This window comes from Haemaphysalis longicornis, unplaced genomic scaffold (genome assembly GCF_048455015.1).
Source record: "Haemaphysalis longicornis isolate Haplotype H1 unplaced genomic scaffold, Haemaphysalis longicornis Haplotype H1 scaffold_2, whole genome shotgun sequence".
Taxonomy (NCBI): domain Eukaryota; kingdom Metazoa; phylum Arthropoda; class Arachnida; order Ixodida; family Ixodidae; genus Haemaphysalis; species Haemaphysalis longicornis.
Window position 1 is genome coordinate 261,834,720 of NW_027526295.1, and position 27,720 is coordinate 261,862,439.

Below are 27,720 nucleotides of genomic sequence, written 5' to 3' on the forward strand. Positions count from 1 at the left end.
CACCCAGCTGTTCCCCGTCCAGCTCTAGGAGCGACTGGCCCGCTGGCGTGTAGAGACGGCGGCGATCGTGTCCTGCCTTGCGTTCTGCGATGATGTCTCTGAGCGGCGGGATGCGAGAGTAGCGGTGCAGCTCCTCGACCCGGGCATGGCGGGGCAGGCCCGTTATCACCCGAAGACACTCCCGGTGTAGTATTTCCAGCTTGTCGTATTGCGATTTTGTCAGGTCAAAACACACAGCTCCGTAGCAAGCTTTGGACGTTAGTATTGCCATTGTGAGGGTACGAGCTGTGCGTGTGCTGGCTCCTCCGGATTTGTGGGCTATGCGTCTTACAAGATGCAGAAGCTGTTTCCACTTAGGCTCTAGCTGCCGTAGCCACGTTGCCGCACCTCCGCTTTCATGTATCGGGATGCCAAGAATCTTGATGTGCCGGTCTGGAGCTCTCTCGAGTGTCTGGCCGGCGAGGCAGAGCTTGACCTTTTCGTTTTCAACCGTGGAGCCGCCCAGGAGAATGTATTTTGTTTTTTCCGGAGACACTTCCATTCCCGTAGTCTTCAAGTAGTCGGCTAAAGTATTGAGGGCGTCTTGTATAGCGTTGGCTGCGTCTTCTGTTGTTCTGAGAGGGTCACCAGGCTCCGTCCACAGCGTCACATCGTCGGCGTACATGGTGAGGCGCACACCATGAATTTGCCGCAGGCGTGTAGCTAGCCCTCGCATCACCAGGTTAAATAGCGTGGGCGACAGTATGGCCCCCTGGGGAACGCCAATGCTGCTGCTGTAAATCCTAGGGTTCCTAATGTCACTCCGAATCTCAAAGGTGCGTCCCTCCAGGAATGACCTGACGATGTTGAGGATGCGGGCTCCTGGCTTCGTGTCTTCGAGTGCGGAGATTACTGCCTCGTGCGCTACGGTATCGAACGCCTTCCGCAGGTCGACGGCTACCAGTATGCCAGGAACCCTTTTTCTTCCTCTCCGCTTTTGAAGACAACGGCGGAGCAAGAAAATGCTGTCTTGTGTGCAGAGGCCTGGACGGAATCCTGTCTGGCCCGGGTCGAAGTAGGGTTCTTTCTGTGCCTCTTCAAGGTGGTAGTTAAGCCGGGTGAGAACCATCCGCTCCAAGAGCTTGCTGAGTGTTGAGGTAAGCGAAATGGGCCTCAAGTTACTGATGCTGACGGCTGGCTTCCCTGGTTTGGGAATGGGGCTCACCACGGAGTGCTTCCATTCAGCGGGAATTTCGCCTGACAACCAAACCTTGTTAATTTCTTCAAGTAGCTGCATTTTCCCGTGTTCGTTAAGGTTGCGCAGCATCTGCCAGGTGATGCCATCCTTTCCTGGTGCGCTCTTGGCGTTGACGGATTCGAGAGCCATCACTAATTCTTGCATTGTGAAAGGCGACTCAACATCTTTGTCGGAAGTAGGTGCTGTGCGTTGATAAATTCTGGGGTCTGGTGGCACTGATGGCTGCGGGAAGAGCGTCTCTGCTGCCTTTTTTTCGAAGTCGGACGCCGAGTCGCCGGTCGCCAGCCTGACGTTTTTGACGGTGTTTCCAGTCTTGCGGTTGCCTGACATGGCCTTGTAAGTTTGCCAGAGCTTCCGCCCGCCAGTCCGTTCATTGAACGAGGCGCAGTGGTTGTGCCATCGCTCCCGAGAGAGCATTTTGGCGTAACGGCGCGCTTGTGCGGTCTTATTGCGCACCTTGACAAGGTCGACATGCCGTTTCCCCCTATCAAGGTAAACTCGATGCAGCTGGCTACGGGTGTCCCACAGGTTGAGAAGGTGCTTGTCGGGTGTAGGAAGGTGTTCATCCACTTCAATCTCTCTAGTGGCTTCCCGGGCAGCTCTGGAAAGCTTCTGAAGAAACGGGACGTTTTCGTCGTAAGCGTCAAAGCCGGATCGAAACCTGTCCCAGTCGACAGCTGCGGTCATCCGTTTTTTCCGCCCTGTGGCTCTTACTTCAAGTTCAATCCAGATCGGATAATGGTCGCTACCCATTCCGTCGGGACCGCACCTCCAGTCCTTTACAAGCCTGGACGTTGTCCAAGTCAGATCTGGTATAGTGTCGCGCTGCCTGGAGTGAAGTGCATGACGAGTAGGGTAGTCTGTGTCGTTGGCCAAGGTAAGTCCTGCCGCTTCGGCCTCTTCGTAAAGTCGGCGCCCCCTCTGTGATTCTTTGTCGTATCCCCAGCTCTTGTGTCGAGCGTTGAAGTCCCCCCCGGCCAGCAATCGGTCTTTGGGGTACCGATGTCGGAGTTCGCGTAACCAAGCGAAATTTGCAGTCTCCGAATTGCCCTTTCTGTAGCAGCTGCTCTCGGGACGTAGGTAGGCAGACACCAGGATGGTCTGGCGACCGCCGAGCTCACATCGCACGGCAACCACCTCTTGTATTCTGTTGCAGTACTTCCCAGTGTCGAGTTTGACGTGCGGAACATCTCTACGAATGAAGATTGCCGCCTGTGCTTCGACTACCTCGTCTGGCTGCTGACCTTGCTTCTTCTTGTTTGTCTGTGTGTGCACAATGGTAGGTTGAAAATGCCCTTCGTATCCCTGGATGCATGGATTAGTACCTCTTGTCTCCTGTAGTAGAAGGGCCACCGGTTGCCCTACGTGTCTGAAAAGTGCTCCAAGCTCGGCAGCGCAGGACTTGAGTGACCGGCAATTCCACTGCAGGACGTCTGGTGTCCGCGCAGCCGGTTTATTCTGGCTTATGGTGGGCTGCTTGCCTTCATACTCTGCCGCGTCCACGTACCTCGTGCCCGGCATCTCAGCGTGCATCTAAATGAATCGGGTAAACTGTGTGTGGCAGATACGACGCCAGAAGGAAATTCTCGACCTGGGGAGAGAACGCTGCAAATGCGGGTGAACGTTCAGTTTAATTCTTGCGAACATGCGCCGATGCCATCTGCCCCGGCACTGCGTCTTGTTCGTTGAAGTAGTTCCGCATCTCCTCACGGAGCCGGCATCACGTGCGTTCATATGTACAGCCACGATCAAATGTTTACGGACCAGGGAAATGACAATTTTAGGTTCTTTCTTTTCCTATAGGAGCCTGACAAATTGTGGAATGCATGCGAGATGTCTTATAAGTACTGAACTAATGAAAACTACCGCACATAGTACTCCGGGCTGCTGTGCGCCAGGGAAATAACTCAAAATTACTGCCTTCGTGGTCCGTAAACTTCTGCTCTTGGGTGTACGTCCGCGTGCTGCTGGCAAGCCGAATAGCGTTTAGTCCCCGTCACGTTCGGGCCTTAAGTAATGAATGAAATGGGCTCAAATCGTTGCTGACGTAGTTTACTGAGACATATTGTGTGGTCACTGCTTTTTTCTTGCCCAAAAATTTTTTCTTAGTTTTTAACATACGTACAATTTTTACAATCTATGTGTTTACTTCGTTTCTTTGGCACAAATTTTAACCTCATTAACAATTTTAACGTGCTTTTAAGGCATGGCAACCGCACGGTGATGCGGCCACTTCTGCATTGTGAGTGTTTCGTTTGTAACGAAAATAGTATTTAAAATTTTATTGATGACGCTGGAAGGCATATTTCGATCACAAAACGGAGGCCCAGCCTCACTCAGCACGCAACTGTCATCCGCACACTACGCATCCTCGTGGTGAAATAAGCAGCACAAAAAGTATGCTGCAGGCGCTACAGGAGAAAATGGACCACTTCCGTGGCCTCCTTGAAAGCGAAACCGATCAGTAATATTGTTTCTGCCTTCTGTCATAGATCACTGGCGCTCATAGATCCCCGTGTTTTGCTATGCTTTCGTTCGCAGCTTTCAACCTCGGCGTCTGCGGACGGCAATGGTGCATCGTCATCAGTGAGCGCGGTGCGGAGAAAGGGACGTCACTGTCGCTATTTTTCCGATTAGTTTCACTTCGTAGCCCCAGGAACAATTCTTTTCTCAAATTATTTCAATGTTCGTTTGACTCACAGGAAGGATGGGCTTCAGTTTAATGTTTGCAAGCTAGGTCTTCTTTGTGGCATTCCCAGAGTCCGCCACGTCCGGTAACCTAATGTCGAAATCAGAATACTATTTCAAGGCCCCCTTTCAACAAAAAAAGATTGCTGCGATGAAAAAATCACGCGTTGTTCGGTGCCGTGTGCGTGCACAATGGCGTGTGCATGAATACAGCCATATATTTATATACTTTCCACGCCTTACCATTACTTCTGAATGCAAATTAGTCCCTACTTTCCTTCATTTTCTCCTTGAATTTTGCAGTTCGTTTCCTTTCAGCAGCACCAGCATGCACGCTCGGGAAAAGGAAATGTAGACGCAAAAATAGAACACCAATATTTGAAATTATATTTTTCGACGAACAAGTAACAAAAAAAGGGCGCTCACCGCATTACTCACACATCACGGGACTATTTCACTTAGAGGAACGAACACCTTCAGTGTTGTGTGTTCAGATAAAGGTATCTGTGCCCGCGTTTGATTTGCATATAGACAGTATACAAACGTGCTCGTCCGCTAGCCGTGGACAACGTTAGGCTTGTTTTGGGTTTCCGTCAAGTAGCCATGAACTGAAATAATTGCATCCGATGTTAAAAAAAAAAAAAGAAAAGTTAAGTGACACACTGCATGGCGCAGCAAACCAATCATCAGGAAGTGAACGTGAAAACACAAGCAGTTTTTTTATGTTTGTTTAATCTCCGGAAAAGAAGACTTGCCCATCGCTGTGAAGCATTTGGATATCGTTTTTTCATGGGCGCACACCATTCTACGGCAATGAGCGTGGCTCTCATCTAGCCCAAGGAGCATGCGGGCCGAGAAATTGGGCCGGCACCCTTGCAGGATGCGCCCGTGGCGTCATCATAAATGCTGTGCATATGGTCTTCCGAGCAACGAAGGTGTTAGAGTCGTAGCGCTGCGGTGAGAGCTCAAAATATTAAACACAGTTTCCATACCGGGGGAATCGAGAGAAAGTTTGACATCCCATGTACTCAATCAGCCACAATTCCACAAACGCATGTTACTAATGAGCTTATAACACTTTTCGTAAGATATATGTTCTAGGAACAATTCTCCTCGTCTAAGGCTCCTGTAGACCAAGTGCACCACGGCAAATTGTCGACCAATCGTACTTCTGGCACTACAGCCGTAACTGCGTCGCCGTAACTACATCTCAAGCAAGTTAAACCGATATGATACTTACCCAGTAATGGCATCTTGATCATTTTCCGCATTTTGATATGAATTGACGCATGCGTGGCAGCTTCAAGTGGCCGGAAAACATGCACATCACTCCTTTGGGCCACCTTATTTAGACAGCATGTGGCTGTAAAGTACCTTCACTGAATATATTTGCTGTGGGCCTTTCAGCCTCCTTGGGCCTCTTTAGGAAGTGTCACTAGAACGGAATGTACCGTCCGTCTGGGAAAACTAGAGCTCAGTAGATGCTGTTAACAACTGCGGAGAGCAACCTTGAGCTGTTAAAAGCTGTCCATCCGTATATGGACTTAGAGTGTGTGAGTCCAAATGAAGGCAAGCATCGGTATTTCCAACTGGAGGAGGCGTGACGAGCAGATGGTACATTCGTTTAAATTCTATAAAATTTTGTAGAGTTCTATGTACAGAAACTTGCCGCACTTTTCTCCTTACGGAAGATTAGTGCAAACGTCTGAAGGAAGTGAATGAACATTTCTACCTGGATTAGACACAACTTTTCATATCTGCAAGCACAATTAACCTGCCCTGCTTTATCACAGGACATGTAGCATAGGAAGCAAAACAAAATATTCTGGAAAAAGTGAAGGGCTGTGCACTATTTTTTAGTGTTGCCCTTCTTTGGGATTCATTGGGCACCGTATCAATTTAAAAGGGACTATGGTGTTTCAAGCAACAGAGTGCGCAAGAGAAGGTGACGAACACAAAGGCAGTTTGCGCGAAGCTTACAAAGCATGCGGCTCTCATAACTGTACTGAACGAGTATACCGTTGCCTCACAATTAATGAAACTGAAATCAATGCCGTAAAACCTACGTGAACTGAAAATAAAAAGGCTTTCACTGAGAGCAATGCTTTCAGCCCGCAGGTCTGGCTTCAAGAACGCAGCCTCTACCGAATTGTCACTGGCCGTCGCATAAGTTGCGTCAGGTTCATACAATAACACACTGCTTGGTCAGGCACGTGGGCTTCACGACAGTGTCTCTGCAGCCAAGTGTGTTGATCAGTCAGTTTGCCCAGCATCAGCATTAGGGGAGGGCACGCCGTAAACGTCATTTAAATTCTTGCGCTCTGTCAAACACGCCACTGCTTAGGAAGAACTGTCACTCGTGAAGCTAAGATGTGAATTGTCAAGAATGCCGGTCGTGTGATGGCACGCTGTTGACGAGGACCTTTAGCTAGTTGATTGACTTCTGTGCACTAGGAAGTGTGCGGACACAAGCTGGTGCAGTCAGCTATGCGCGAGAAACAGCTGTTGCTCCGGAACCACCATCAGCAGCAGTCCTCTGGGATGCGGTGGTCGGTTCTAAAGGCGCGGGAAGCTGTGCAGCACTCTCTTGCCGGAGTACGTCAGAGTAGCGCGGCGGTTGAACGGGCGTCGCAGCGGGAGGAACGACTTCGCCGAGCAGAGACTGGTCCTCCATCGGCGTCTCCTCTGGACACGGACGCAGCGATGCGTAGCAGGGCGGGGGAGTCCGAGGTGGCGGGTCCAAGCCCGGGACGTGGTATACGAGGAAATGCTCAGCCGCGGGGTCTGTGGTCACCGCGACTCCAGTGGCGACGCACTCCTGGACCTCCGTGCCTTGCGGAGCGGTGGCCACGAACTCCTCGAGCCTCCTGCGTCGCCTGCGTGTCCGCTCATCCTCGCCGAACAGACGAAACCGGAGGTACTTGCCGTCTTCCGCGGAGGTATTGGCCAGGTAGCTAAAGGCTCGTATGACGGCGCCCAGGAACACCAGGAACAAGATTGGGATGAGGATGAACAGAAGCGCGTAGAAAAAGACGCGGGGCCGACACGAGGTGGTGATGGTAAAAACGGCGTTGCCGGCGTCCCTTTCCCTTGGAACGTGGAGGATAAGCCTGTCTTCGGCGCCGAAGTGGACGTGGTACACGCAGTGCGTCTGCTCCAGGCACACGACATCCTGGGGACTCACGCCGAACACGGTGCGGTTGAGGTCGACGCGGATGCCGAAGTTGACCACCGATGACGAGGAGCGGTTCTCGTTCACTAGAAGCACGTAATACAGGTCCGCCGCGGTGGCTCTGAAACTAAGGCGGGACGCGTCCAGGGCTTCCGACGGGTGCACGCGCTTGGACTTGATAGCCCAGCGGTAGAATGCCGGCAGCCGGCGGGGTGTGTCGGCATCGTCTTCCTCCGAGCTGCCCTCTTCGTCGTCGTCGCCCTGCTCTTGCAGCATGCGGATGCACCTCTGCAGCTCCTCCTCGCCCCGGACTGCGTGGACCGTTCCTCCGGGCCCGTCGGCCATCACGTCGGCTGTCACGTTCGAGCCTGGAAGCAGGTAGTAACGCAGGTAGTGAAACTTTCCTGACGGAACGCTGGCTGACAGGTCGATTGTGTGGTGGATGTGGTTCGCGGGAACGGCCGACGGCAGGTCGTTCACGCGGTACACGCTGAACGGGTGCGCCGACACAAACTCCTGGCCCCCGCACCATACGTTGGAGACGGCCTCGACGAGCCGCATGTCGGTGGAAGCCATGTGCACGTCCTTCTCGGGGAAGCGCAGCATGATGAGGCACATGGCGCCCAAGAGCACTGCCACGAGCGCGATGAGCATGCTTACGCGCATGCAGAACGTCTGGCAGCGCTTCATGCTTCTGCTGGTTTGGATCCTTCAGTTCTCGACAACCACACGATGCATGGGACAGGCCTGCAAAGAGCAGAGAGGGAGAGATAGGGGTGCCCTTCGTGAAAAATATTTTCGGAAGGCAAGAATCATATACAAGGAGAATCATATACATTGATAAAGAATCATGAACAGCGTTAAATGGAACACTTTAAAAACTTTTCCTCAGCGAACCGTTAGTCCGTTCGCGCTCAAACTTCACACGAAGGTCGAATTTTGTGGTATATTTTTTTTTACACTGGGAACAACCATGGTACTGACCTGTCTATTATGAAAATAAATAAAGACGATTTCCGCCTATGGGAAAAAGGCAGTCCATTTGAACGTGCAAGCTGATCGTGGAACGAAGGCGCCACCTGGGATATTCGAAACGAAACGCGCGATGGCGATTCACGGTAGGAAGGAGCCAAATGAGGGATCAGGCGATCCGAAAACCTCATTTGCCGATAGATTATGATGGTCATACGTAAGAGCTCGTACGAATCATAGCAAAGTATTCCCGCGGTTCGTTGCTGTCAATACCAGTCATCTGGTCGCAGATCGTCTGTCGTCTGCTGTGCCAGGTTACACCGCTTTCCGAAATAAGGCTCACGAATCTTTGATCTCGTTTTACTTTTATTAGTCTGTGCGTGCATGTCTGTGCTTGTGACATGGCGTCATAAGATCATTCTTTTCGTCTGCAGTGGATGATCTCATGACGCCATCTCACAAGCACAGACACGCGCGCACAGAATAATAAAACTCAAACGAGAACAAAGATTCGTGAGCCTTATTTCGGAAAGCGGCACATGCAGCAGGCGACAGGCGATCTGAGACCAGATGTCTGGTATTGACAGCGACGAACCACGGGAATACTTTACTATGATTCGTATAAGCTCTTATGTATGGCCAGCATAAACTATCAACAAAAGAGGCTTTCTGATCGCCTGATACCTCATTTAGCTCCTTCCTACCGTGAAACGCTATTGCGAGTTTCGTTATGAATATCCCAGGTGGCGCCTTCTTTCCAAGATCAGCTTGCACGTCCGAATGGCCCGCCATTTTCCCATAGGCGAAAATCGCCTATTTATTCTCAGAGTAACCAAGTAAGTACCATGGTTGTTCCCGGTGTCAAACAAAATAGACCACAAAATTCGACCTTCGTGTGAAGTTTGAGCGTGAACAGACCAACGGTTCGCTCAGAAAAATTATTTTAAAGTGTTCCATTTATCGATGTAACACCCTGTACAGTAGACTCGTGGATAAAAACTCGGGTATATCAAACATTCGGTTAATCCAAACAAATTTCACAATTTTCGTTGCCCCACAATGTTTTTAATGTATCTTAAGCCGCATAATTCGAACTGCTTCATTGCGTAAATTTGTTTAATTCTATCTTTTTTGCTTGTACTTCCCGAAAATATTTGCCGCAGTTGCCGCTTCTAGCAGAGCGGTTGCATACTCATATCCCTAAGAGAAACAAACAAAGCTGATTACCTGCATATACGAGTCAAAGTGAAACGCGCGCGTCAACAACCACGTGTGGCTTGAGGAAGGAAGAAAGCAAATAATAAAAACTGGGGTTGATTCCTCTGTCATAGGAATAAGTAAAACACGAAAGTGAAATGTGCAGCGAAATCTGCAGCTGAGCATGATTTGCGGGTCTGCGGCTGTCTTGTGGGTGTGCCTGGCGAGCGACGTCCTGCTGGCTTGTCGCTTCGGCAAAGGTGTACTAGCGTCCTTTCCGTGACGGATATGACGTCAGTGAAATCTTGGTGTATCCTGGCGTAAAACACTTTAACGTACTCTTTAGAACTAAAGGTTGCTTCCCCGCAAGAATACCCTGAGTGCAGGGGTGCACCCTTTACAGGCAGCTTGCTTCGTTGTACTGGCGTCACTTCCGTGGCGGATATGGCGTCAGTGAAATCTTGGTGTACCCGGGAATAAAACACTTTCGTGTTAAAAAAACAAGACGGCAGGCAGTGCAGACACGGGATCCATTCGTGATTTTTTTTTTCAAATTGGGAATAGCACTTTATTATGGTGAGTAAATGTTACATTATTAAATATATGTGAATGTTTCATTACAACACGTTGGTATGTTACCCCGAGTCATATTTATCATAACTCTTGATAATTCAAGCTTCTCATAATTAAAATGGAATCCTGGGGTCCCTCCGAGTTTGGGTTATCGCGACTCTATTGTATCTGCATGCACCAGGGAGATAGTCAATGTCATCGCCAGCGCGCTAAACATTGACGCTTTGACAAAGCAAGATGGCTCCGCCGTGCATCGGCTCCCATCCAAAAAGTTCCAGGCGACATTGTTTCTTTCACGAGTCAGTCAACACGAGACCAGTGGCTTGAACAGGAGAAACGTCTGGCGGATGTAATACCTTGGCAGTACATCACTGAAAACTTGACGGCACACAACGCGCGAATTCTGAAGACCACGAGAGGCTGGGCAGAATAAAATAACTTTCGATTCTTCCGGCACCGCGCCGGCAAAATTTTCGTCAAGAGGGCGGAAGGCTATGCTAGATAACAAGCGTTGCTGACCTTGACAGATTAGACTGCGATAAGTAAGATCACGCTGTGAACTGCTTCCATGTGTTATTTCATGCGCAGACTGGGTGTCTTCAGTAGCATTACGGCCGTTTATTGGATCACAACATAAGAAGGGGCGATCAAATGTATGAATCCATACCAATTTTCAGTCAGTGAAAAAAAAAAAAAACCGACGAACTAGACTCGTTTTTCAGTAGTCGAACTATTAAATTGGATTTCCTTATGCTTACTGAGATTTGGTATAACCAAGTGTCGACGCCCTGAGTTTTGGCCAACTACCAATATTTCACTAAACTTCATCAGCCTCACTTGGCGGTGGTGTTGCGTTACTTGTCAAGGAAATTTTGAATGTGAGCATTATTGAACAGTTCAGTCGTATTTCAAGAGATTATGAAGTGAGATCTGTTTTGTGTGCGAGAAATGTATACTCTGTTTATTACCGGCCACCGAACGGAAATTTCGACGTTTCTTTTCTTTTATAAAAGAAACGTTTCCGATATGTTCACGGTAATCAATACAGTGCCATCTGGGGTGACGATTACAACATTATCATGTTCGCGGATACAGCAGTAAAGCGTTCCTTTGAGATATTACTGAAATCGCCTAGTTATATTACCTAATAATGACAACAACCAGAATAAAGTGCCACACTAGCACTTTTATTCACCTCTTTATTACGAACTACCGTGTAGAAGACACCAAAGCGGGTGTTTTCTCTTATGCTTTAAGCGACCACATGCCGATTTTTGTTATATTCTGAAAAGACAGGATAAAAAATCGAGAAAAGGCAAACCAATGACGCAAGTAATTACGCACGACAGATTAATCACCTTCCGGGAATAATTAGAGAAATTCAACTGGAGGAGCCTCTACATACATGGAATCCTGTCGCACCCCACTTGCCCTATACCCTCAATACCATCAAGCTCGAGTACTGACCTCCCTAGCAGGCCTCTCTTTTCCGCCTAACAACGGTGTCCCAACGGCTTCTCGGTATGCACTTCTGACATATTGAGAATTCGCCCAGCACTACCGACTCCTCCGTAGGCACTATCACCCACCGCACCCGTCGCTAAGGCATGCTGCCGCCAGCAAAGCGCATTCTACAAACTCACTGCTTCTCCCCCTACAGAACCATGCTCACACACACGCACCCACATCAGTTTCCAACACCACACTGCCCTCATTGCCACCACCGTAATACCCACTTCCATTCGAGCCATTTCCCTCCTACCCCACGCCCCACCACTGGGAACAGGTCTTGGGGAGCTCGGACCTGGCGGTTCAGGAAACTCTAACCGCACGGGCCCTTGCGGTCGCCGAAGCCGTATGGGCTTTGGCCAACACTCCCCCCTAAATCCCAGTTGTAAAATAAATTTCTCTCTCTCTCTCTCTCTCTCTCTCTCTCTCTCTCTCTCTCTCTCTCTCTCTCTCTCTCTCTCTCTCTCTCTCTCTCTCTCTCTCTCTCTCTCTATCCCACCTATCAGCACGACAACTTTACTGGAAGTGCCCTTTTTTTGTTTACACGAAAGTGTTTTATGCCGGGGTACAACAAACCTCACCGACGTCATATCCGTCACGGAAATGACATCACCAGAAAAAGTTCCATCGGCGGTGCTGCTAGGTTTCGAGTCGACAATCACTCTGGCCGCAACGGGAGGTGTGAAACGCTCTATCGACTGAGCCACGAAGTCCTGCCCGGATAACTGTACGAACGCGCCTGATGTCCTTCCCTCTAACTTGTCCATTCAGGTGGTGCTACTGTCTAGGATAGGTGAAGTGAAGTAATGCGTCATGACGCTGATGAGCGCCGATAGTTGGCGCCTCGATGGGGCAGTGTCGGGCTTTTCGGCACGCCAACTGGTGCGGTAATGAAACGCACGTGTCGCGCGGCGCCTGGAAACGTCGCGCATTCCGAGGAAGGACGCGCCTGCCCGCACCGGATGCGCCAAATCGCCACCACATGGGGTTGGACCCCCACGAAGGACTCGCTCTTCCCCCTTCCCCGGCCCCAGCGACAAGACGAGGGGATGAAGACAAGAGAGACGCGGCCCGGGCGCAGGAGAGCTCGGTCCGTTGTCTTCGGGCTCCGCGCGAGTACTGTTTTTAGTCGCCCGCCGGGCTGTAAATAAATGTACAGTTTTGTATCGGAGGCTGAGTTTGTCGGTTGAGGATACCCGGGGTCAGATCCTCAGCGCTACTGCGGCTTGGAGGAGAAGCCCCGGGGAAAAGAACACCTCGAAGATAACTGGCGCAGTCGACAGGATCTTCAACAGCGACGACTCAGCCGGCCGGCGGGCGAGACGGGCCCTCGACGGACGGAGCAGGCGGAGAAATCGCGGTCTGCTGTACGAGATCGGCGGGAGCAGCGAGCTCGCCAGCCTGGCGGAGAAGCGGCTCGATCGGCGCTCAGCGGACTTCTCAACGGAGAGCAGCAGCCTGCTGAACGGGAACGGCTGGATCACTGAGTGAGCTGGCCACGGCAGAAGGCGGTGACTTCTAGTGCCGCGTGCGGACGCCTCATCGGAAGGAGCCGGATCACCCCTGCAGCCCCGAGAAGGGGAACGCGGCCGGCGCCGCGTGGATACGGATCGCCACCTCGACGGATCCAGCCCATCACCACAAGCACCGAACTATGCAGGTCAGTGCCTCACTTGATCCTGGGTGCGTGGCTCACCATGACATGTAGGAGGTGCTGCATGAGCAGCCCTGAGATAATGGAGGGCGGTTAGCTAGGTATGGTGAGATGGAGCTGAGTGTGAGGGCTGACGAGGCAGCGAGCGTCAGAATTAGGTCAGCCATGTCTTTTGCTGACGAGATGGCCCTACTGCAGGCGAAATTGAAGATCGCTGAGGCGGAGTTAGCAGCGGAACGTCTCAAGAGTGAGCGTTTGAGAAGCGCTAACAACGCCACCGCCTCACCGATCGGGCAGCGAGCACAAGGGTGCAGCGAGATGGATGGGAGATTAGATTGCATGAGCATGCTGCAAGGGGTGCTCGTAGATATGCCCTCCCAGGAAGCGCTTGTGCTTGATTGGTTCGCTGAAGCCGAGGCCATGCTAGACTCCTACTGTGTTCCGCCAAAATGGCGAGCAGGGGTAATTATTCCCTACTTGAGCGTGAGGGCTAGAGGGTGCCTAGCTGGACTCTCGGGGGAGCAGCGCAAGAGCTACGCAGTTCTTAAGGCAGCAGTACTGAAGGGACTGAGGCTGGCTTCAGGTGAGCGTGAGCCCGTTGTCGCAGCGTGCGGAGACGCAGAATATTCCGGGAGCGTGGCCGAGCGGCCAAGAGCTTTGCAGGATGCAGCAGCCCGGGAATCGCGCGAGTCGGATGCAGTTGGTGTTGCGCAAAGTGCATCCTGTGCTTCTGGAGATGCCGAAATGTCGAGTCGCGAGAATGCGATTGCCATGGGAAGCTCCAGCGAAGTGAGAGAGGAAAGTGCAAATCAGGGTACGGCCGCTCGTGTAGTGCAGCCCCAGGCAATTGCAGGTAGGACTGCAGGAGTGGCTGAAGAAATAGCCTCTCCAGCATTGCATGTCAGCGTTGACGTGACCGCTAAGCAGCCGTCTGCCGCTGACGAACAGCGCCTAGTGGAGCACGGCGCTCCGAGCTCAGGATTGGCTGAACTGGGGTGTTCGGACAAAGAAGGGAGGAAGTGTCAGCCAGCTTCACCGCAGTGCAGCGTGGCTGCAACGCAGGCCGGCGAGGCAGAAGCGGTCGCTTCCCGAGCGAGAAAGCGAGAAGGAGAGGGGTTCCTGGTACTGTTGTTCGACGGGGTGCGCCGCATGGCAGGGGTGTTTTCGGACGCTGACGGGCGGTGCATACCACTTTCTAAAGGCCGCTCGCTCTGAATGAGCTAGGTGAGGTTGTGGCTATTTTGTCATGTTGACCTGCAGCCAGGGTCAAGGGGCACTGGCCGTGCTGATTGTTGTGTCGTCAAACTGAAGGAACGATGGTGCACGGGCCAAAAGTGTGTGTGGTGTGTGTTTCGTGTGTGAAACATTCCTGAAGTTATGTTTCACAGTGGTGGTGGAGGTGTCGGGCGCTTCGACGCACGAACTGGCGGGGGCCCTGGGGCGAGCAGCGCACAAATGAAATGCACGTGTCGCGCGGCGCCTTGAGACGCCGCGCATTTCGAGCGCCTGCGCGCACCGGATCTCTTAACCACCACCACATGCGATGGCCACCGACGGAGACAACTGGCTTTTCCTTCTTCCCCGGCCGTCAGCGTCAGGAGGAAGGGAAGATGAAGACGGAGAGACGCGGTCCGGGCGCGGGAGAGCTCGGCCCGCCGTCTTCGAGCTCCGCGCGAGTACTGTTTTTATTCGCCCGCCGGGCTGTAAATAAATGTGCAGTTTTGTATCGGAGGCTGAGTTTGTCGGTTGAAGATACCCGGGGTGAGATCCTCAGCGCTGCTGCGACTTGGAGGAGAAGCCCCGGGGAAAAGAACATCTCGAAGATAACTGGCAGCGTGTAGCAGCGGAAGCTGCTGTGTTTACCCGTCCGCCGCCCATGTGGAACGCCGCTCAGCTTGTGGAACGCCGGCGCCGCGTTCCACGAGCTGAGCTCGTCGCAACGCAAGCGTCTGGCGTACATTTCACGGAGCAGGACCAATATGGTGGCACCTTTGCTTAAGCGACAAGCCAGCAGGACGTCGCTCGCCAAGCACACCCACAAGACTGCTGCCGACCCGCAAATCATGCCTCTTTCGCTGTAGCGCTGTGTGACTTCACCAAACGATTCGCTGACAACCCGTTCGGTTTCATTCGCACGGTTTGCGAGCGCCTGGCGTTTCAATCGGATTTGCGCAATGCTTCTGCGCGTGTAATCCAGTGTCTAATGTTAATATGCGTCTAACGGTGCCATACCGACGAAATATAAATAGCGATTTGGAAGTCAATATCCATGCACAATAAACATTCAAACGCTCCTGAGAAGGCCCATTTCACTTTCTGGTTTTACCGATTCGTATGAAAGAAGGTTCAACTACAGTTTTCCCCTTTATTACCGTTTGTCTCAAAGGAAAAACCTGGTCACAATCATTTCATAAGGATGAAAACATTCGCCACCGTTGGCAATGACGCAAGTTTAAAATCTCTTCGGCTGAACAAGGTCATCAAGCATTGGTAGACATTCAGGTGGTTCGCTTAGCGCCCTGTATACCTCACGTATGTTGACAATACTCTCAATAAAATACTCTCTGGGGGGCTGTGCCCCGGAATCGGCATGTCTGCCAGCCATCCTTGTGCGCCACAAGCTGTGCATGCTGATCAACATAAACATGTCGAATGGCACCAGACCTACCGCCACCTGCGTTCCCGCATCGCTTCATGGGAGGACTGGCTGAACACGAATCGTGGCGTGGACAAGCAGTCCGAACTCCTGGCGTGTACAAGCAACAAGAACTCCTGGCGGCCCACTTTTTTCGGGTTAGGGAGGGACTCGGGAATTCTATGGTCCGGCCGTCTCCTAATGAAGAGACTGTGGCAGGACGGCCCAGACTAGGGCTGTTTAGATATAAAGTTTTCTCTCTGCCAGGTATAAACAAGGTAATTCAGCATGTGAAACGTTTTTAACCGCCTTTAAAGGTAATATTTTTTTCTTGTCGAGAGTACCCCCTTCATCCATCTAAGATACGGAATCCATGGATTACCAGATACTTGTTCCCAAAAACAAAACTAAACAAGTCATAAATAAGTTAATTAGCAATCGGCACCCCATAGATCTTTTTAATATCAATAAATTGAGAAATAAATTAAATAATAGGCTTCAGAAAGCTAGAACTTAATATATATTATTCTTATTGTGTTTAGTCACGCCAAGATGACAGACGGAAAATTTGGGAAACACTAAAAACGCTATTAAACCGAACTGCAACAGGATTGTTGATAGAAAAAATGATTAAGGACGGCGTATATGTTCCGGCAAATGTAGTGTCCGATGCCTTCAAAGACTGTTTTACTCAATGCAATGAATGACCCACTGAAAATAATAATGCACGCCAATAAATCGCACATACTTGTAGCATAACAATTTTTTTGGCACCTACTATGGAAACAGGTGATAAACGTGTTTTCTGCTCTAAAAAAATGTCAAAACATGTGACAGATCATTTTCAAATGTGACTTGTGAAATTAGCAATCGATATCAAATCTTCCGCGTTGCATGAAGCCAGCCTTTTAGAACGTGAATGCTGACCCCGTGGCTGCCGCACTTCCGATTATTTTATAACAAGAGATAAGTTGAAGGAAAAGGCATTGTGCACAATACGGAGCCTGCGTGTCTGTGCGATCGTATACACGACACGTGAGCGTTACTCGGTCCCGATAAGTTGTGCAGTTGAAAAGGATAGCGCTGCGTGACCGCCCAAAAAGTGTCCATTATGATCCGGGGAAGGGATGGGGGGCTGATGCAGCTATTTATTAACAGAAGTTTACGCTGTTCCCTCATCCTAAAAGACCATATTATCTGTCTCTCTCTCCTCGTAGAAAATCTACAGCCGCATCATCGTAGCTATAGATGTTGACGCATAGGCTTGTACTATCATTAATCTGTGCCTCTCGTTTAACTCTATCACAACTTCCGCAATTCCTTTGTTAATGCTGAATAATTCCTCAACATAACCTGATAAATCTCTGCAGATAAAAAAATCTAACCCCATGCTTCTTGTTTTCTAAACGTATTCCATAGCACGGGAAATTCCCGCTAATCAACTGAATATAGCCTTCACCTGTTATTCTAACCTCGCATAACCTTATAATATTCCAGTTGATGCCTCAGATTGGCTGTAATAGCACTCCCGCGACACACAGCCAAGCTGCCAAGCTGCCCAACGTTGCACCAGCTGTCTGCGACGTTATCACTCTGCTGGTATAGTTACGAAGTGTGGCGGTGGAGGCAGGACTCCACTGCGTTGAGCCTGCCCGACCATGCTCCCGGCTGCCGGCACGTCCCACGAAGCATCGCTTCGACGAAGCAGTTATTTGATGCGGAGGATACTCTTTTTTGCGAGGCAACGATGTCACAGTGGTCGAAAACAAAAGGATATTTTTGGTCGCCACACTGAACGCAAAGACAACGAGAATGTCACCTGGGAGCCGAGTTCCACGCATTGTCAACAAGTGACTGACTACGCCCGTGACGCAATGAAATTGTTGCAAGTTCCGGTTTTTCTCAAGAAACCAGAGGGAGGACGAATCTGTGCGCAGTAGTTGATGGCGGAACTTTTCATTGTGAATCAAGCGAAGAAGCTTTCAAAAACATATGAGGAGTTTTTTTTTTCGAAATGAGCCGGATCCAGAAACCCAAACTAAGTCGGGTAAAACATGCAGCGACAAAAAAAAAAAAAAAAAAAAACGGAAACTTTCCTCTTAAAAAGGGGTGGCAAGAACATAGTTGAGAGGACGCTCTGAAAACGCGTACGCAGATCGTAGTTCGTATCGAAAATGAGTCAAATCCTGCTGTTTCACGGATCAAAATGAGCCAAATCCATTTGCCCAATGGGCGTTTGCTTTTGGCTTGACTGTTGAGACTGTTTCGTGGGTGTTTTCGGAATTTTTTTTTCTTAGAGCTGGCTTATTATGAATTCAGACGGCAATTAGAAGATCAGCAAAAGGTGGGTCCCCAGCTGTCAATGACGAAGTTAACGGAAGAAGAAGTGAACGAAATGACGTGAAACAATGATATCATGTCGTCTCACCCTGCCCTACGGAATAACTCTGGTTATATTTTTTTACTCCCATATTTACCATTTTAGTACTTAAATAAATAGATGCCGCTTACAAACCCTGGCAACCCTCCCCCCCTCCCTTCCCCCCCGCGAGAGTACGAACCAGTTCATTAAGGTGAAGAAGAAGATATGAGCAGCCTTCTTGTGAAGCGTTTTGGACATTCATGGCAAAGCAATGTAGAGCTTGCTTACTTTGCGAGTGACTTCAGGCGTGTCCAAGAAAATTGACCTAGGGAAGAATTCTAAAATACCTGCTAATGGTGCCAACAGGACTCACCTGCTCTCCATGTATAGCTCTACTTTTCTTGAAGCCCAGTTGCATATTTTAATGCCTTTTACACCAAACCGCAATCACACCATGCTTGAAAGCAATTTAAATAAAGTTTTCAGAAGAATCCCGCATCAATTTGAGTGTTTCAATGCGATATGAGCCACATCCAAGCTTATCACCTTAATATTACTCGTATTCACGGCATAAATTTTTAATTACATATGGCCGTAAACTTCCTCTAGCTGACGTGTAAAATATATCATATATTTTTGACGGCGTTGCATTTACGTCCGGTAACAAACTTCCGCTTATTTCTCACAATCGCGTTTGGTGGATCTGGCTCATTTCGAAAAAAAAAAAAAAAAAAACGCCTCATATGTCACCGTTACAAGCGACTGTACGAGCTGCGGAAATCGCAGACACCAGAGGGATGCCGGACCGCACAAAGAAGACCAGTGTTATCGCTGCAGGAAGCGAGGTCGAATGGCAAGCCGCTCGCAATCTTGGGGACAGTAAGAAAGCAGATACGAGCACGGGGTGCATACCTTGCAGAGCGAAAGAGAACCAGCTGAGCCGGACGAACGCGACTCTGCGATGATTCTGTTAGGGCGGCAAACAGAAAAACGGTCCCATCTGTCGGCTTTGTGGATGGTGCGACGTCGGTTTGGACATGATAGTCGATACGAGATCGCCGTGTAGCATGATATCGTGAGACCTATACTTCGAGCACCGCTTCAGTTAGCCCTGTCTTGTCAAGGACGAACTTGAGACTGGCGGCTATTTAGGCAAGTGGCCCGTCTTGTTGCCCGGCGCTAATACTGGACAATTGATACGCGTAACTTTGTGGATTGCAGCGGGTGAAGCCAGCGCGAGAGAGACCTCATTGAGCAGTTCGCACTGCTGCCGTTTGCATTTCTGGCAATGGTACGAACGCCCACAGGAGGCGTCAGGCATGACAGTAAAAATGACCTTCATCTCGAGTTTGCAGAACTTTCACAACCAAGATTTAAGACGTGTGAGCGGAAAGTCTGCTGAATTACACCTCAAGGAGCCCGTGCTGTCTTAAGGAGAAAAATTTAAAGAAATTTCAGCCAGTACCTTAGAGGCCCCTCGCGGCTAAGTCAAACCAATTACGCTTGTGACCCGCCGCGGTGGCTCAGTGGCTAAGGCGTTGCGCTGCTGAGCACGAGGTCGCGGGTTCGATTCCCGGCCGCGGCGGCCGCTTTTCTGATGGAGGCGAAAAGCAAAAACGCCCGTGTGTACGAGATTTCGGCGCACGATAAAGATCCCCAGGTGGTCAAAATTAATCCGGAGCCCTCCACTACGGCGCGCCTCATCGCCTGCGTTGCGTCGGCGCGTTAAACCCCAGAATCAATCAATCAATTACGCTTGTGGGAACTTCAAAACCAGTTCAAGCGCTGCTTGCTTAACACATCCGTCACCCAACATCGGGATCATTTTGTTACGTGGTGGCAGGACACAAGACATGAACCGTGGGCGATGCGAATGGTGTATTTACACTATTCGCAGTCGACCATAAGAAAAGCCGCGCAGGCTGCTTGGCTTACACAGCGTCTTCTTCACCGGGGGTTGAACCCACGGATTTCCTCGTCGGCTTCACGTGAAAACTTTTGCAATGCTTCGAGAAGGATTGTTGTTTCCTTTTCTGGAATTAAAATTAAACGCGCCCTGCAACGCCGAGGAGAAACACTTTCTATCTTTCCCTCGTGCCTGGGGCACTTCAAAAACTGTAGTCATTGCCTCTACACAGCAGCACTGCGTGATTTACACGTAGCAGCACGATTGCTCTTCTGATTAGCTTACGTTGCGTTTCTTAAAAGTGGCTATCGAATGCATACAGGGGTGCAAATGAAAGGCAACAGTACTGCTCGAGTGGCACCACTCAAGAAAGCAAATAATGTCCAGATCATGAAGTAGAGATAAATTTTTCCAGCCATTTTTTAAGTTATCTAACGCGCGCGAAACAGCGATATCTGGCTCGGGTACTTCGTTTCCACGTAATTTAAGTACCAAACGCGCTTGTTGACTCCGTTCTGAAAGCACTTATAGGGTTTGAAAAAAGTTGAAAAAAGCGTTGCAGGGGACCTTTAAGATGCCTGGAATCAAATGCCGCTGGATGGGGAAGCGAGAACGACTAGCGGTTATAAACACCCAGAAGGGACTTTTTTTTTTTTTTTTTTTTGGTTCGCCTTCCTGCTGAGGTTGCTTTAGCCTCTGGACAGTTTTCAAGGGCGCATGAAAATCCCCCTTTCCAACCTTGCTGGCATGCAAACGTGTGCTACACGACGTCGTAGTTGGCGAAAATCCAGGAAGTGGCTAGTTATGAAACGTCTACAAGACAAGGGAGTGAAATTGAAGGCAGATAAGTTCCATCCACATAGGAGCACGTAGCCAGTTCGTAGCTAGTGCGTAGCTTTTGACCAGCCAACGTAGCTGCAGCGCCATTGGGCTTCAGTAATAAGGACAATTCGTCTCCTCGGGCATTAAACGTGAGCCAATCGAAAGCCGGAATGGTGGCGTATATTGTTTCTTTTGTTTTTGCAGCTTTGGTGCTGTCATAGCGAAGTTGTCGGTTGTTCATGCCCGTATCCATGATATGTAAAGAGCATCATCATCACCGTCTTCCTTTTCGTAGCTTGCATTTAAAGGGTGCTTCACAGCAGATATACTTATGCTGCAGTGAAGATAGCAAAGCTATTTCTGACGCAGGCTCATTATCATTATCTAGGCTTGCCTTTAAAGAGAGCTCCGCAGCAAGTACTCTTATGCTGCCTTGAGGGAAGCAGCACAAGGCTGCCAGGGAAAGAACAGCGTTTGCTGATAATTGAAATTTATAAAAATTCTATGACGTCAATTTATTACAATTCTAAAGCAAAGCTTTGCAAACCTAGTCGAGCCGAGTTTCGCCGTCGCCCGCAATTTGACCTTCATTTAGCCGCAGCTGCATCGTAGCCTTGGCAACGCATCACGTGACTTGCTGCGCCCAGCTGCATCGCTGCCGTGTGCGTAAGCCGCCGCCGCCGCCGTCAGCATGGCGCATCTTATTTAGTGGCTCTAGCTCTCCGCAGCTCGGCAATAAGAAACTTCCTGGCGGGACGAATATCCCTGCCAGCGGCCAAAATTCTTTCTACGTTTATTGGCGACAGATGCAGGCATGTTCGCCTTGTATGGACACCAGCGCACTCGTCCCTGCCGGGGAATGAACTGGCTCACGAGGCAGCCCGAGATTTCGGCAACCAGGCTGACCTCGACGGAGACATCGGGCCTACGTTCACGAATAGCAGAGACAGGCTGGTCACGTACAGGGAGATTACGCACCACTACAGGTTGAGTCGCCTCAAGTACCCTGCACCACACTCTTCCCTCAACAGATGGCAGTCGGTTGCGTGGAGACGAATACAGTCGAACACCTTCCCGAACCCTGTTCTCTACAACCGATATTACCCAGACACGTATTCCGACAGATGCAAGTGGTGTGCAGACAAAGCCACCCTACAACCCATCATATGGGCATGCCCACAGAAACCTCGTTCACCTAATAGAGCATTAAACATCAGGACTCAGGAGCAATGGGAGGCCGCCTTGCTCACCTCTCACCCCGACGTACAACAACTACTTGTCCAGCTGGCGGAAGATGCCGCTAGGGCCCACGGGCTCATGGCCGCCATCTAACGGGGAAGGCTAGGTGACTTCCTCCCTGTCACCCCCTTCCTTCTACCAGTTTGGGCTCAAATAAAGTTCTCTCTCTCTCTCTCTCTCTCTCTCTCTCTCTCTCTCTCTCTCTCTCTCTCTCTCTCTCTCTCTCTCTCTCTCTCTCTCTCTCTCTCTCTCTCTCTCTCTCTCTCTCTCTCTCTCTCTCTCTCTCTCTCTCTCTCTCTCTCTCTCTCTCTCTCTCCCCCCCGCAGCTCGGTCAGCTCGGTCGCCGCCTGACCACGCGACTAGCCGCGCGCTTGGAGCGCCGCGCCGCGCTCGCCTAGTCAGTGCAAGCTGGCTGTGGATGAGAGCACGGCCGGGCCGTCTTCTCCGCACGTTTCGAGGAAGCGGTAGGCTTCGAGCCGTCTTCGGCAAGCGGCTTCTGGCCACCCCGCGGGTACCGCCCGGCGAGCTGCTTCACTGGAGAGGGTCCGGAATGCCAAACGCGGGAAGCTAGCGTCAGAGACTGGGGAAGAGCGAGCCGTTCGGCTCACAAAACTCCGGAACTCCGGAAGCGGACAGGGCTGAACCAAGCTTTCGCCTTGCATATCCAGAGTTAGCTGAGCTAAACCACAGCCATTTCTTCCCAGAGGAGGAAAGAACTGCAAGCCAAGCCAACACTGAATAATCGCATGGCGTTCATGTGGTCGACTGCAATTGAAGAACTTTCGTTTTTACTTGTCCCCGAAATAATCGTGGTCAGAAGAGTTCTCCTTCCTAAATATTAAAGCGATGTCTCACTGATTTCCCACTGCACGGAAGCCTACTTCCTCTAACACTGATGATTATCGTTGATGAAATGGAAGGAAAAAACGCTTCCCATGATCCTGAATCGAACCTGGGTCCCTCGCATTGTGAAGCCGACGCCTACCCGCTGCGCCATTCCGACTCTTTTTTTTTTTTCCCTTTATTGTGGGCTATTCTGACACGGCCAAAGCAGTTTGGATTTGTACAAGGGCGCATGGACGGGCAAAATCAGACAGAAAAATCATGCACCCCCTCCGTCTAACGACGACGATAGTTGAACCCAAAGCTTCCTTCGCGCGAAAGAACATGGTGAAGGGTCAAAGACAAGCCGCTGCGATCAAAAGTCGAAACTCCGTGCGGGTCAAAGTCAAAGCTCAATGAGTCAGTGCAAACCGTCTGCGAGTCAAAGTCCAAACTCAGACGACAACCACGGAATTCCTCACGAGAAAGCTTCGAGTTCAACCACCGTCGTCGTAGGAGTGCATGGTTTTTTGAAATGTATACTCGAGCATTCACCCCGGATACAAAAAGTTCTCTCGAGGTTCTCTAAAGCTGCTAGCTGCTTCTGTGTTGGTATATCGAGTCTGGTGAGTACAATGACTTGCTCGAAGACATTGAAGAAGAAAAAAAAAAGATTATGTTTAGAAACCGCTTCTCAGACGGTTCAGCTCTGTTTTCTTTCCCTGCTACTTTCAAATTTCTTTCCGGTGCTTTGGCTCTTCATTTGCCTTTCTTCCGACCTATCCTGTTGATACGTAGGAAGACATGGCGTTTATTCGCCTGCGCTCATCTCCTTGCAGGCCAGCCGCCGACTCGCAGAAACTTGACCTCGCTATCAGGCTGCCGCAGTTCGATGTGCTTGTCTGTGCGCGGCCCGTTTGGCCGGCTCAGCGAAGATTCCGGGTGACATGCGGATCGCAGCAGCCCTTATCCGCCGTGCGCTGTCGTGTTGACGAGCACCCTTTCGAAACAACACTTTGGGCCCGTGTTATTTTCTTGGCGTCGTGCCTGTCCCTGCAGCCTATTCTATTAAGGGCGTGACCCCGACCGGCGAGGCACATTCTCCACAGGACATTTTGATTGCCCCTGATTGCACGTTTGCACTGCTGACGCCGCCAGTGCTTGGAAAGGACACCACGCCGTGGTGGCGGCTCTGTGTCTAAGTGCTAGAATTTTCAACCAGTACTAGGATTCTTTGGTGCGATGACTCACGTCACCACCCAGCTACAAAGGGCATAACGGCCGGTCCATTAATCATCAATCAGCAGCCGAGCACGACATTTGCGGGCTTTATTATTGACGGCTGCGGTCCTTTCTCGTGGACGTGAGGAAAAAAGAACGGCGTGTAAAAGGGACTTCAGGTGGGAGGAATTACTCCGAACATCCCTAACTTGGCGCATTTTCATGAGTAGCTTCGCCGCGAAAAACCCTACTAGGTTGAGTACTATGAAAAACTTTTTTTTCAGTTTATCTTAGGCGAAAGTTCTTCCGACACTCGTAGAGCAGGACAGTGGCATTGTCTATATCATGAGACATCAGTGTAGACAAAGTGTATACAGTTAACCTCGGTGATTTCAACTCCAACGGGATCAAGCGTTTGGTCGAATAAGATTATATTCGAACTAACGAAACCAATTTTGATAAGCAGTACATACCGTAATGCTAACAGGGAAAACACGGGCACGATGAAGTCGGCCTTATCGTCGGTGTGAATATTCACAGGTCACAGGGAAAATAGGGCGTAGCATAATATGAGTGCGAACCACGCACTGCGAGCGGTCGTCCGCAGGCGGACGCACTTGGACATCTGTGGGCTATCTGTGCCCGTAACACGGCCACTTGCAAACGAACTGTATTGCGTCGCGTAGGGGTTTAGGTGCGTGCCCAGTGAGTGTACTATAGGCGACAGTCCCCGCGGGAGCCCCAACATTTGAGGGTTACACTGTTACGTGTGACGACCCCCGTACATGCAGTGTTTTTCAGGTGATGTGCGTCCCCGCTCACTCCTCTCCAGCCCCTGCCATTACTTCGTGTGGTGATAAGGCCCGTAGCGGCAGCGCGTCCTTGCAGACCTCTCCGGCGCGCTGGCTGGCCGAGCGGCCGGAAGCTCTCGACTCGGCGCGGAATAAACAGGCAGCCTCAACGTTTACGACGAGCTGCCTATCTTCTGCTCCTCGCGCAAGACAAACCCGCTCGCTCGGCGCACGGGTGGTTCTGGCGTGCGCGCGAGGCTGAGATCAAAGTGCAAAGGAGCCCGAGCAAGAACTCTCCCGAGGCGTGTGTGTACATAGCTCTTTTTGTATGTATGTATGTATGTATGTATGTATGTATGTATGTATGTATGTATGTATGTATGTATGTATGTATGTATGTATCTATGTATGTATGTATTTATGTATGCATGCATGGATGCATGCATGCACATGTGTATATGCATGCATGAGTGTATGCATACATGCATGTGTGTATATATGTATCTATACATACATATATACATACACATGCATGCATTAAACAAAGCTGCTGGGCAAGTTGGTGCATTATGATTGAAAAATAGAGCGCGACTTGGACAACGACACTAAAGAAGGACGACGGGACAAGCAGGCCGAAGTTCAGTATCAACATGCATGCATGCATACATACATGCACATACATACATACATGCGTGCATACATACATACATACATACAAGAAAAGAAAAGCAAGCCTCTTTGCTGAAACGTTGGCAACAACCGTGCTTTTACCTTGTTCAAAGTTTTCTTTTCTTGTGTTCGCTACCATCTTCAAAAGTTCAACTGTCCCTACATACATACATGCATACATACATGCATACGTACATGCATACATGCATACATGCATGCATGCATACATACATACATACATACATACATACATACATACATACATACATACATACATACATACATACATACATACATACATACATACATACATACATACATACATACATACATACACGCATACATGCATGCACACATACACATGCAAACATACACGCATACATACATATACACACATACATACGTACGTACGTACGTACTACATGGGCGTCGGCAGGATTTTGTCTTGATGGTGGTGCTACGATTCAGAGCGCCGCTACCCTGTTCGCGCGTGCTGTAAGTTTTGCCTAAGGACCTGTGTCTTGCGGAAAGCCCGCGTTCTTCGAAAACGTGTTGAGACAGGCCCGCCAGCGATGACCCGAGCCACGGCAGTTGCAAAATACAAAACAAACTGTTCAGCATGCTGAGACTTTCACCTGCGAAGCGAAACACGCGCACACACGCACACACGCACACACACGCACACACACGCACACACGCACACACACGCACACACGCACACACACGCACACATGCGCGCGCACACGCGCACGCACACGCGCACGCGCACAAGTCTCTTCTTTTTTCACCTTTTTGATCAATAAATGAAATATATAGTACACAACAGGTGGACCATCCGTTTAACGGAGTGGCTGCCAATTGGCCGTAAACGAAATAGCAGCAAACCAAGGACTCGATGGAGGGATGAATTACGAATGTTGGGGGCTGGAGAAGAGGAAGATTGTGGCTCCTGCCACAATCATCATTATTGTATATTTGTTCCTGTTCTTCGCCATTAAAGGGGTTTGACACTGGTGTAGCAACCCTGAGGAGGTGGGTGTTCCGCGACAACAAAAATTGACTGGTAGATCACGATAGACATGGCTGGAATACCTTGGGAGAGGTCTTTGTCCTGCAGTGAACACAAGGGGGTGATGACAGTTATATGGGTTCATCGTTGTGCCTAAATGACATCCTTTTTTACGTTTTATAGTGTTGTATGGACATAATGAATAATCCAGTTGAAGAAGGTGATCGACTATGAGGGCGGCCATGGGTTGACAAGGGAAGAGGAAGACGAGCAACTTCCGGACTATATGTTAGTAGTATACAGCAAATCAATCTAATCTGGAGAGAGATTTTCTTTCTTTACGGTGGCTTCGGAATATTTTCTTCCACATCCTTTTACAGCATAACAGCAGCATGCATTTGGGTACTTGCGTAATTGGGTCGTCGAGTGAAACTTTTCGTGCCGTTGTCGTCATCCAGATCAAAAACGAACCGCTCACCGCTAGACCCCTCTTGAGGGGCGTTTTTGATGGACAGATGCCCAACTTGGACGATGCATGCAAACGGCAAGTTTGTGCAAACAGAGTCCCAGAATGTCAATGGAGTTATCGGCGGCTGATAACGGCTGTGATAGCGATATGCGATGCGTTTCGGTGCCGCACTCGTCGAGTTGACCACTCTCTCCAAATGTTGCCGCGCTTAAATAGCTCACTGTACGACTGTGCTCTGTCTTGCGCCTTGCACCCACTGAGTGGGGTTCCACCAGTCCATGCACAAGTCAACGAGGTTCTGTGTATTTTTTTCCGCTAGCTCGCGGGCGAAATACACTTTGGTAGGTGTTTAATCCCTGTTAAATACGCAACAGTCGTGGTTGGGATGCCCTTGTCCGAAGTGGTATACAAACATGCAAGACGGTCTCGCTGCTTCAACCATAGAATACCGTGCCGAAGCTCATTTTATAGCGAAGCTGTATATGCATCGGTTTCCATATTTTGCTTGCGTGAATGATCAGGTGTAGAACGGGAATTTTTCGCACCCAAGAGCTCGTGTTTTGTTTCCTTCTTGAAGTGTGACGTTTTGGCCGGTGTTTCCTCGTCCAGCTTGAAGGACTTCTGACGCAACATCTGGCCGGTGTCTTTCACGGGTGGAGGAAGAGGGCATGAATGCGCAGCCAGGCTTCTTGTGCTCTCCGATGACATGCCCGTCGTGCCAATGAAAGATTTCGACGTTAACGTCTCGCGGCCCACTGCGACCACACAGCTGC

The 27,720-nt window shown here is 50.0% G+C and overlaps 2 protein-coding genes across 2 annotated transcripts in view; one reads left to right on the plus strand and one right to left on the minus strand.

Annotated features, from left to right (window-relative positions):
* The window catches only part of LOC144170544 (uncharacterized), a 236,044-nt gene that overhangs the window by 40,336 nt on the left and 167,988 nt on the right, over positions 1-27,720 (plus strand). The window lies entirely within an intron of this gene.
* Positions 6,271-27,720, minus strand: part of LOC144170543 (uncharacterized) — a 31,143-nt gene continuing 9,693 nt past the window's right edge. The window contains exon 2 of the mRNA XM_077700398.1: positions 6,271-7,844. Coding sequence (XP_077556524.1) covers positions 6,411-7,787 — 1,377 coding nt within the window. The 5' untranslated portion in view covers positions 7,788-7,844 and the 3' untranslated portion in view covers positions 6,271-6,410. The remainder of the gene's footprint in view (positions 7,845-27,720) is intronic.